We start from the raw sequence: 11,748 nt of genomic DNA on the forward strand, positions 1-11,748 counted from the left end.
CCCCCCCCCCCCCCCCCCCCCCCCGCGGATCCTCCCTCTCTCTCTGTCTCTCAAGCAACAACAAATGCACATGATACAACCTGTGGAAATAAGGATGTAATGAGACCGACACAAGTTATTTTTAAGGAAAGTTCTTCTAAATAGTTATCTCAAAATAAACCATAGGCCTATATTAGAAGAATGAAAAATGAAGATGACCGAAGCAAAATTTTGTGAGAATAACTATCTAATGGAAGCCAAATGAACGAGAAGAATTTTGTGAAACATTCACATGCAATTACCACATTAGATTAGAGTAGTAAACAAAAAAAATTATTTTCAAAAGCATTCCAACCTTCTCAATGAATGATGCAGGATAACACCTGTACGTTTGCTCAAATGATCTTCCATGATATCCATACCCATCAAAAAACTGCAGATCACAAATCAAAAATTACAATAATAACAAATGAAGATAACACTAATGACATACATGTATGTCAATAGAATCAATGATAGTGTTTTAAAGGTTACGAATCATAAATAAATAACATCAACCAAGTAACACTGACTTCAACAAAGAAAAAGCTCCTTCTAAGGTAGATATATTTAATGTTTGGCCCTGTTTAGGGAACTTAATAGAAAAGCTATTAATGATTGGCTGTGTTTAGGGAAGTTAATAGAAAAGCAAGTCAGTTTAACCAGTTTTAATTAAAGACTGTGCACTCTCTATAGTATGTTTCTGTACACAAAACATCACTCCTGTTGCAGGTCTACAAGGTTTCTTTGGAGACAGGATATGCGTCTATGGATCTTGAAACAAGGTTGTTTTCTTTGCAGACATTAGGGTGGACTGGCAAAGTGGTAAATTTGAAAGTTAAACCTAAACGCCATAGGATTTTGTCCCACCCTTTTAGCCATTTTAAAATGATATTCAAAGAGGCGTCATTTGAATCATAGACTAAGCTTTTTGATAATCAGCTCATTCTCTTGCTCTCTATCCTGTGAAATGTCTGTAATTTCTTTTCCATGGAATGTATCACTTTAAGGTGAATCTCAGTCGAATAATAGAGAAAAGGAATGAAAAGGCTAGCAGCAAAACATGTAATCCATACCATGATGGTTTTTGTTACTTCATCCTGGTGTATTGTTGGTAATAACATCTATGGAAATCCATAATCTCGATACGTACTCTAGCGTGTGAACCCAATTTGCAACTGCTAATTCTCAGAAATCTGTTGTCCATTTCATTTTGACAACTTAAAACAAACTTAGTAACTTGGTGTACTCAGCCTATTAACTACCATAGAGGCTATTTTCCTCTTTTTATCGGGTTTTTCCCCAAGAAGGGGAAGTGAGCCCCTACAGATGCACATTCTATTCACAGATTCAGCGCTCCCTAAGCTAATACTTAGATCTTCCTCCCGTATAACTTCAGTCAGAATCCAATTCCATAACAAATTATTACATGATATTCTAAAAACATAATCTAGCAGAAATACAATGCCTTTGACAACACTAATTAGAATCCAATTCCATATTTATTCGAGATATCAAAATATTGCGCAGATTATATTCTTAATACAGAATCTAGCACAAACAAAACTTCCACTAAATCATGGCTTGGCCCTTGCTTGCCCTAGCTGCCCTTTCTATTCTAAAAATAGTGTTACTGAGTTATACTTAAAAAAAAAAACAAAATCAGTACAGCCATGGGACAATGCGACTATATATCGAGAATCAATAACTGTATTGCTGCATATTAACCGCGGAGAACAGAAAAATTTACCATGGTTTCAATCTCTGAGTAGCCCGAACTCAACTGTCTCAGCTAACCTATATAAAAAGATCAGTATACAAAAAAGAGGATATTAGACAATTCACTATAATTGGTGAAAATTTACCATGATTTCTACTTCTTACATCCTTTTATTTAGCACACAATCACAAGTTCGCACAAAAAAGAAAATTTACCAACTCTTAAAAACTCCAGGGAACTGTGATATTAGACAATTTACAAAAAATCGTGTTTCACCAATAACAGATCACAGCAAAAAAGGAGTAAAGTTGATCGTCTAATTAGAGAAAAAGGGGGAAAATAAGAGAGAGAAAAAGAAAGGGGAAACATACAATTTGATTCCTTGAGAAAAAGAGAATGATAAGAGTTCGTGTAGAGCAAGAATTCGATGCTTGATGATACTACTTGTTTTATTTGTTTGGGTATATATATGGGTCTATTTGATTGTTGTTGTTTACCCGGCCCACTAAGAGGGATTTTTACATGGGCCAACCGTATGGGCCTTAAAACAATATTTCATAATTACGATAGAAAATTCCATTCCATTGTACTATGCTATCTATTATAGAACTTTGAGGCGGCTATTACGATAGAAAATTGGTTGATAGTTGAATGTTCTCTCGCTTCCATGTGAAATACGTTTGGTGGTTATTCTTGGATCACCCTCCTTTTTAGTGTTATTAGCACTATGCTTGTGGTTCTTTGAGCTTCGGTTTCAGCGTTCACTAGTGTTATTAGCACTATGCTTGTAGTTCCTTGAGCTTGGATTTCAGCGTTCACTAGTGTTCTGTGTGTCGATTATTGCCTTATTTCATTTCCGTTATTGTCCTTTCTACTATTTCTTGCATCGCTTTTCATTTCGATTAATTTGTATTGTGATTTCTCTCATTATGCGTAACCATTTTTGCCAGATTGTTTGATAGGTACCAATTAGCTGAATTTCTGTCGAAAGCAACGCTTCTACCTATCCCCAGATCCCATTTGTGAAATTACATGGAAAGGAGAATGTTGTTGTAATAATTGTAGCTTAATGTTGTTGTAATAATTGTAGCGTTAGCTTAATCTATGAAGCAAGACGACTATGAAATTGTACTCTCTTTAAATTATAGGTGTTAGCAATAACTTCAAATTAAATTATACTCGACTTCTTTTATGAAGCAAGACCACGAGATTAGGGATAACATAGAAGGAAGACTTTAGAAGATTTTATAGTGGTGTTAATTATAACTCCTAAAGTAGATTTATTCCAAATCAATAACAAAGGCCTTCAAGAGCACATGTATAACCAATTAAAATAATGATAACTGCGACTCGTGCACCCAGTTACATTGCATATCAGAGTGATCCTTTCAAATACTGATGCAAAATTTTGTGAATTTTGCGAACCTGACTTATCTCACTTCAAATATATACGGTAATAATAAGCTCAAAAATAAGCAAATAAATAAACATCAACAGCTAATGCGATGATAAAAATGAAACTAGACACTGTCAAGGATATCCTTATAGGGGGAACTTGGGACTTCAGTAAACTCTCCTTTGAAATTTCCAACACCATTCAGAATATCATCCTCAGCCACCAAGTTACCCTGAAAGGAAACATTGATGATAAGGTTCTTTGGAATCTCAACACTACTGGCAACTTCACCACTGGTACCATGTACTCTTGTCTTAACACCTAAAATAACAGTAACACTATAGATAAGAACTTCTCCCCTATCTGGAAAGCAGAAGCCCCCAACAAAACCAAAACGTTCTTGCTTCTCTTGCACAAAAGACTCCCTACTAATGCCTACCTTCACCATATTGGCATCAATGTCCCTCCCCTATGCCACTTCTGCAATCACAACAATGAAGATACAAACCATATATTTTTTCATTGCAGGAATGCCACTCTTTTATGGCGAAACATTGTTCACAGAAGTACATACAAGCCACCCCTCCCTGGGAATACCATCAATGATTCCAATTGGCACATATGGTGGGGAAAAATGCACTCCAAACCATTCAACTCTTGGCTAACATGGAGCACTCTCTTACCCCATTGCCTTAGGGAAATCTGGCTTAATAGGAATAATAACCTATTCAACAACCACACTCTCACTAATGTGGAAAATGCCATTGCAAATGCCATGGAATGTGTGTTGCTGGGCAATTCAGCCTCAACCACACGAACTCATATCATACCATCAACATTAGATGGAATCCCCCCCAACTAGGGACCATTAAGCTTAACACCGATGGTTCCGCCAAGGGAAACCCTGGACATGGAGGTTTGGGTGGGATTTTCAGAGACCACACAGGAAGCTGGATACTGAGCTTCTACCAACACCTCCCCCATACTAACCCGATAATGGCTGAACTCCAAGCCATCCAATGGGGGCTCCGGCTCGCCAAAGACCACAATATCAGTAACTTTAAAATTGAATCTAATTCTCTGGGTGCTATTGAAATCCTTCAAAAGGATCACCCTTTGTACCATGACCTTGTTGTTAAGTGCAAGACATTGCTGATGAACCTGGGAGCAGCACCCCAACGCAGGCATTTAGAAAACAAAATGCAGTAGTGGATCGATTAGCTAACGAGGGCTCAGCCATTCAATTCACAGAAAAGCCGATCTCTGCATCAATGCTGCCTTATTTTGTATTAAGATATCTTCTAGATGATATCAGTGGAAAAACTTTTAAACGTGTTGTTAAACACCATATTTTGGGTCCTCTGGCGACCAGTGAAAACTATTTATCATGCCCACAGGGTCGGGATGTGGCCCTGACTAACTCTTTTGTTACTCTCACGGACGAAAGGAGCGTTAACCCTCCCCCTCCCCATTAAACTCAATACAACTACTACTCTTATTGACCCAAAAAAAAATGAAACTAGAGTACATTTGCAACAGTCAATGAAGCCCAATTGTATAGATTATACTATATGTTTTAACATCATTCTGATATTTGACTGACAAAAGAGATGGGTAATACTTAATATGCAATTAACCCCTCAAGGAATACTTTTTCCCAGAGAAAGGCTGAAACTTGGGTTCTTCTTTCTTTTGAGCTTCCTCTTTCATGGGTTCCTGCACAAGGACATGAGCGTTACCAGGTTAGAGACTAGCAAGCTACTAAAATTGTCACGATAAACTAAGGAGCCGAAAGGAAAAAGATGGAAGAAACGAAGATAATGTATAAGAACATTAACATATAGAGAGATATGAAACCTTCTGTTTTCCTGGAGCACGATTTGCATTTGAACCAAATACAAGCTTCCCTTGTGACTGACGACTAGAAGTTTGAGAGCTTGGAGCAGCCCCAAACTTCTTACCACCATTAGTAACATCGGCTTGCTTGTCGGAGGACACAGAAGAGGAAGAAGGTGGAGGCTGCTGTTTTAGGGATTTCCCATCCAAACGTCTCGCTCCACCAGTAAAAGGATTGAATTTTGGCTCTACCTCTGTTGCAACCTCTTGAACTGCATGCACAAAGAATTACTAAGCTACCAGAACAAAGTTCAGATGTCGCAAGTTCTACAGTAATCTACAAGAAGAAATAATTATGAATGAAAAGTGAAGTCCTAGAACGCACCACACCAGAAAAATGGCAATTGGCCAAACAATATCACCAAACGTCCCAACCTGAAAGTATCATAGTCTTTGCATTTCCAAGAGGTCCAAGAATAAAACGAAAGGTGATGCGTTCTTGATCAAATGTTTTCCAGTTCAGGAGATCCAAGTACAATATATTATCGTGAACAACATAAATTTAAAACATTGAAGCTTAGTTCACTGGGCTGCTTATTTTGAACACAAACAGATTATAAATAAAAAAAGGTGCAGAAAGTTGGGCAATTGCAAAACCCATGCAAACACTAGTGTTACTAAGAATTTGTAGAACTGGTCACCACAACCACAGTAGATACTGCCTTCGTCTGAATAAGATGCTGCCATTTGAATAGTCTAAGATAAAAGAGTTTGAATAGGTTTTAGGAGTTGTCATCAGTATGTCCGAAAGGACAATTAAATATGTCCAAAATGTGGAGTTGTTTGTTGATAGGATATCGCAGCATTATCAATTAATGTAAGCAATATGTGGTACTACTAGAATTTATGAAGACAGAATTAATTTCAGTAAATTTGAAGAACATGCACCTTCTGCTGGAGCCTTGCTTGGACGAGAAGGAGCGTCTCTTTCAGGTTCTTTGTAATCAAGTGGAGGAGCAAAGTCTACTTCACAGTCTATCTCAATAATACATATTCCATTATAAGGTTTGGTCTCCACAATGGGGACGACCCGGTTCATACCTACTCCGTAGGTGTCGGGGAGGGGGGGACCACTCCGGGCCTGACCTACGCGCCCTCACCCCAGCTTCGCTGGAGGGGCGTTTCGAACCCCCGACCCTGGCACACCACGGTAAGCAACGGTAAGCAAGCTTACCGCTGAGCCAAGGCCATCCCTCCACAATGTCTATATAATATTTTTTATTGTTGTAAGACACCATGATACTATCTCCTGTGGTTAAGCAGGAAAAGTTTCTGAGTGTCATCTCCAAGCTGCATCAGTATAGGAAAGAAGTCAAACTCCAAAACCTTCATCAGTATGCGGGTATTTCGCAAATGAGAGTAAATTAATAAACAACTGAATCAACAAATATTGGTTATACCAGTTAGCAGATGCAATTCTCCTAATTCAAATAAAAATAAATTGTACTTGTCAACCATCTCATTTATCTATTCTAACTGTTCAAGGAGGACACATACAAATAATATAGCAATTATAGGAATAAGTGAAACTATGGATACTTTTTAAATATTATGTTAGTATTAGAATATGCTATGGCACCTACTTTGATAATTTAAAGTAGTACCTAATTTCAAAAAGCTTACTTCATCTACAGCCTTTGGACCCACTTTCATTTTATACAAGTTTCAGTTCTTAACTCAATAATCATGTCCCCAAAAAGAGTGAATGGGACAGAAGGAACACTTCTTTTATCTTGCTGGATTTTCCTTTTGAGTGTGCCACGAATTCTAGAAATTATGCAGAAGCAATTGGGCTCCGCAAACACTAGCATAAAAAGGAACCAAGGCACAAAAAAAATTCTGTAGAAAAGAAAGGCTTCAGCAAACTCACATGGCCTTTGGGTTAGATATATCCAGAAAATCCTTCGTGTGGGGTTGCAGCTTGACATATTTACCCTTGGGAAGAGTTACATTTTTCACTGTCACAATATCACCTTCTTGTAGGAATAAATTTTCCATCATCTAGAAGGTCCGCATTAAAATGAGTTTACGCACCGCAGTTGAACTGAACCCAAGAAAATGGAATTACACAGAAATGACATGTACCCAATATGGCATATATATCATGCCCTCTTCTGCAATGAACTCTAAAACTCCACAGTGAGAAACCCGTTCCGTGGAAGTATTTCGAAGCTCAAACAGCATTGGGTAATCAATGTGAAGTGATGCTACAAAATTTTACATTCAATGTTGAATACGGTTAAGAAAAGAAACAGGTGCCAACTGATAAAGGTGCAAAACCTAAATTTCTTAGAATTCAGGATACAGAACAAGGATACTGACCTAGACGATCAAGAGCAGAGGGAGGTATTATAACTGGAAGAAAATAAAGAAAAAACAACATAAGACTTAATGCTCGAATAACGTACACAAATCCAAAAAAAGAACTATTGACATACTTTTGTCTCCATTTTCTATTTGTGGCTGCAAAGTATGAAACATACATAATCAGAATTAAAGAAAATGTAACAGAAAACAAATAACAAGCAAAAATAATATGCAGAGGGACAAACGATATGTGGGATAAACATCTGAAATACAACTTCAATACACATGTTAGACCAATCTTCCACCACCTATAATATGCATATAGGTCAAAAAGAAGACTTCTTTCAACATATAACTATACCAATAAGAACAACTAAACAATTTAACCCCCCCACCCTAACTCCCTCTTTCCCCTTGATAAAAGGAAATCCATTCCCTCCCCGACCACTCTATAACAACAACAAATGCATATGGATACAATCTAATGGAAGCCAAAGGAACAAGAAGAATTCTGTGAAACCTTCATATGCAATTACCACAATAGATTAGAGTAGTAAACGAAATTTGTCTTTTCAAAAGCATTCCAACCTTATCAATGAATGATGCAGGATAACACCGGTAAGTCTGCTCAAATGATCTTCCATGACATCCATATCCATCAAAAAACTGCAGATCACAAATCAAAAAGTACAATAATGGCAAATGAAGATAACACTAATGACATACATATATTCAATAGAGTCAATGATAGTTTTTTAAAGGCTACGAAACAGAAATAAATAACATCAAACAAGGAACACTACCTTCAACCAAAAAAAGGTTCCTTTGAAGGAAGATACATTTAATGATTGGCTGCGTTTAAGGAGGCTAATGGAAAAGCAAGTCAGTTTAGCCAGTTACAATTAAAGGTTGTGCGCTCACAGTAGTATGTTTCTGTAAACAAAACTCTGCTCCTGTTGCAGATCTACAAGGTGTCCTTGGAGACAGGATATGGACCTGTGGATCTTGAAACAAGGCCGTTTCTTTGCAGCCATTCAGGCGACTAGCAAAGTAGTGGATTTGAAAGGTAAACCTAAACGCCACAGGATTTTGCCCATCTTTTTAGCCATTTTAAAATGATGTTCCGAGAGGCGTCATTTGAATCACTGACCAAGCTGTTTGATAATCAGCTCACTCTGTCTCGCTCTCTCTCCTGTGAACTGTCTGTAATTTCTTTCCATGGAATGCATCGCTTTAACATGAATCTCAAGAGCAATAGAGCAAAGGAATGAAAAGGGTAGTAGCAAAACATCTAATTTATACCATTATGTTTTTTTGTTACTTCATCCTGGTGTATTGTCGGTAGTAACATAAATGGAAATCCATAATTTCAATATTTACTCAAGTGTATGAACCAAATTTACAACTGCTGGCTCTCAAAAATATGTCATCCACATGCCATTTTGACAACTGAAGACAAACTTTTGTAACTTAATGTACTTATCCTATTAACTACCATAGAGGCCACTTTCCTCCTCTTTTCTTGGGTTTTTTCCCCAAAAGGAGGAAGTGATCCCCTACAGATGCAAATTCTATTCACAAATTCAAAGCTCCCTAACCTGGCACGTAGATCTTCAGCTCTTATTAAATTAAGAAACCCCCGAGTATAACTTCAGTCAGAGTCCAATTCCATCTCTTATTCAAGAGAACAAATTATTAGATACACTCTTAAAACAGCCTCTAGTAGAAAGACAACTTCCCCAATATACTCTGGCCCTTGCCCTAGATTTATTTTTACAATAGTGCTACTAAGTTATACTAAGAAAATGTCAGTACAACCATGCGAGTACATATCGAGAATCAATAACACTATTGCTGCATAGTAACCGCGAAGCATGAAAAACTTACCATGATTTCTATCTTTGAGTACCCCTAACTCAACTGTCTCAGCTAACCTATAAAAGAACGGCAAACAAAAAAAAAGGGACTGAATAAGATAAAAAGTACAATCTTTTCTTGTAACATACTGCCAAAAGGGAAAAAAAAAAACAGATGACATACAATGGCTGATCATTGAATGAATCACGGTAGGCTTTTCATAGTTAGTACTATTTCAGAATTTTCAGAAACTTTAGCACACAATCACAAGTTCAAGCCATTATAGTACAAATAAGAAATATTATCAACTCGTAAAAACTGCAGGAATATAAAATTAGACTAGAATGTGTGTTCACCATAAGGTTCATTGCAAAAAAGAACTAAAATTTCATCTTCTAATTAAGTTCAGACAGAAAAGGAAAAAATAAGAGAGAAAGGGTAAGAGAAACATACAAATATTGATGTCGTTGAGAGAAAAAAGAATGTAAGGAATTCGTGAAGAAAGAGCAAGGAATTTGATGGTGATGGGGCGCCGCTTCCGGGTATGGGTCTATTTGTTCCCTTGTTGTTTAACCGACCCACTAAAGAGGAATAATAGGACGTGGACCAACGTAGTAGCCCTGAAATAAGTTTGATTCATAAATTCACCGCAGTTTTATATTATATGATCATTTGTTGGTTTTATTACTTTTGAGGATTTTTTTTTTATAAGAAAAAAGGAAAAAATAACTTGTACTTTTAACTTCTTTTATGAAGCAAGACCATTATGAAATTAGGAATGACACAGAAGGAGGATTACTATAAAAAAAATAAAATTAGGATTACTAGTAAAAGAAGGTAGAAAAAAATTTCATAAGATTTGAGTGATAGATATCGACATGACATGATGACGAAATAATAGAAAGAGGAGAAATAAAAAATAAAAGAATATAAATAGGTAGCATGCAATGGAAGACGATAGAGATGATACAATAAGTAGAAGAGACGGATCCAAGATTTCAAACTTGTGAGTTCTCAATAAAATAAATAAGCTGAAAAAAAATTAAAAAAAAACCTCCACAGAGATTCAAACTCATGACCAAGAGCAACATGATATACATCTCAAGTATGCTCCTCCTACCACTAAGTTATCCTATTATTTTGTCATGAGTTCCTACTTGTTAATATTTAAACTCATTGAGAATTTTTCAAATGTAAACATATGCTTTATGATAGCGGAAACCCCACCGGGTATCGTAGATCCGCCCCTGATAAGTAGAGAAGATCAATGATAAGAGAGCATGAGTTAAAAGGATGTGTTTGCAAATAACGTACCTTTTTGAGGAAGTAGGAATGTGTAAAAATTGCTTTAATTATTAATTGAACTGATAGAAATGTTGTTAATTTATCGGTATTTAATTATTGGGTTAATGATTTTTTAATTTTATTTTTTTTTAAATATTGGTCTATAGTTTCAACCAATTTTACATTCAATTCACAGTTTACTCCATTCTCTTTGATACCATTTATTAATTGAAATAATTTTGCACTTAATCGTTGAAATTCTCTCCTATTTTGGTACACATATTCTACCAAATAGTAAAATCATAATATTTTCATTAGTACTGATTACTCTTAAAATTCATATAATTATTATATCAAAATTTTGATTTATTTAAACATATTTGATCACACTAGTTTAGATATACGTGTTTTGCACATGTATATAGTTAATTAACAATAAATGAATATCAAAATAACAAATTATTGTGTGTGGTTATATTATTAAATTAAAATTTTAAAAATCAACACTAATTTTAAGACAAAAAATATACATGAAGAAGAACATGATAATTCACCATACATTTTCTAATGTTTCTTCTAATTATTATAGACATGTAAAATATATTAAAATATACTTTAATCTATAGTTTTAAATATATTGTATGAAAAATTAGAAATAGTGTATATAAGAGTCCGGAGCCAAAAGGGCTCTTTTTTTATCAAAAATTTCAAAAGGGACACTTACTTTTGAAAAAAACCAAAACGGATAAAACGCTGCAGGCCCTGCGACTTACAAGTCGCCTGGGGCCCAGCAACTTGCAACTCCTTTTTTTTTTTTTTTGTTCTCATCCTTAACATCATCATTTTTACTCATTTCTTTTCTCTTTCATTTTGACCGAGAACAATAATACCCACCCATTCAAAGATTCCACACTACATAGACCATTCGCATATACTCCATTTTTCCTTTTCTTGGTGGGAGCAACAGAAAAGAATAGAGAACATTGCATCATCTTTCTTTTTCTCCAACGACCGGAAAACATAAACACAAATAATTCTTCATTTTCATCACTTCACAACTCCACTCTCAAGCACACAGTGTATTTAAATAATTTAAGTTGTTAATTATTGTAATTTATTTTTTTTTATGTAATTTTTATATTAATATGCGTTACTTTTCCTATCCAAATTTTTGTGGCATTGATAGTCAATTATATTTTAAAAATAATTTAAGTTTTTAATTATTGCGATTTATAATACTTTCTTCTATTATTTACAGTACTTTTTATTT

General features: G+C 35.6%; 2 protein-coding genes across 4 annotated transcripts in view; both read right to left on the reverse strand.

The window, feature by feature from the left end:
* Positions 1-2,256, reverse strand: part of LOC107840482 (ubiquitin fusion degradation protein 1 homolog) — a 7,869-nt gene extending 5,613 nt beyond the window's left edge. Inside the window, exons 1-3 of one of the 2 annotated variants that reach the window (XM_016684355.2) lie at positions 2,110-2,256; positions 1,769-1,815; positions 335-412 (exon numbers count right to left, since the gene is read on the reverse strand). In XM_016684355.2, coding sequence (XP_016539841.1) covers positions 335-412; positions 1,769-1,771 — 81 coding nt within the window. In that variant the 5' untranslated portion in view covers positions 1,772-1,815; positions 2,110-2,256. Of the gene's footprint in view, positions 1-334; positions 413-1,768; positions 1,816-1,953 lie in introns of both variants that reach the window. The other variant, XM_016684356.2, reaches the window with a different exon arrangement.
* A 2,407-nt stretch (positions 2,257-4,663) lies between these two features.
* LOC107840483 (ubiquitin recognition factor in ER-associated degradation protein 1) lies at positions 4,664-9,812 on the reverse strand. Of its 2 annotated transcripts, XM_016684361.2 has the most exons (11): positions 9,648-9,812; positions 9,225-9,271; positions 7,926-8,003; positions 7,469-7,493; positions 7,353-7,385; positions 7,116-7,237; positions 6,901-7,031; positions 6,222-6,320; positions 5,919-6,040; positions 4,992-5,242; positions 4,664-4,850 (listed from the first exon to the last, which is right to left on the reverse strand). In XM_016684361.2, the coding sequence occupies exons 2-11, from the start codon at positions 9,225-9,227 to the stop codon at positions 4,767-4,769; spliced, it is 948 nt and encodes a 315-aa protein (XP_016539847.1). In that variant the 5' UTR covers positions 9,228-9,271; positions 9,648-9,812; the 3' UTR covers positions 4,664-4,766. The 2 variants fall into 2 exon arrangements, with proteins under 2 accessions (XP_016539847.1, XP_016539844.1); XM_016684358.2 differs by lacking the exons at positions 5,919-6,040; positions 6,222-6,320 and adding an exon at positions 5,356-5,405 and having other exon boundaries at positions 9,648-9,809.
* Positions 9,813-11,748: the final 1,936 nt, after the last annotated feature.

The sequence above is a fragment of the Capsicum annuum genome, chromosome 8 (assembly GCF_002878395.1).
Source record: "Capsicum annuum cultivar UCD-10X-F1 chromosome 8, UCD10Xv1.1, whole genome shotgun sequence".
Classification (NCBI taxonomy): domain Eukaryota; kingdom Viridiplantae; phylum Streptophyta; class Magnoliopsida; order Solanales; family Solanaceae; genus Capsicum; species Capsicum annuum.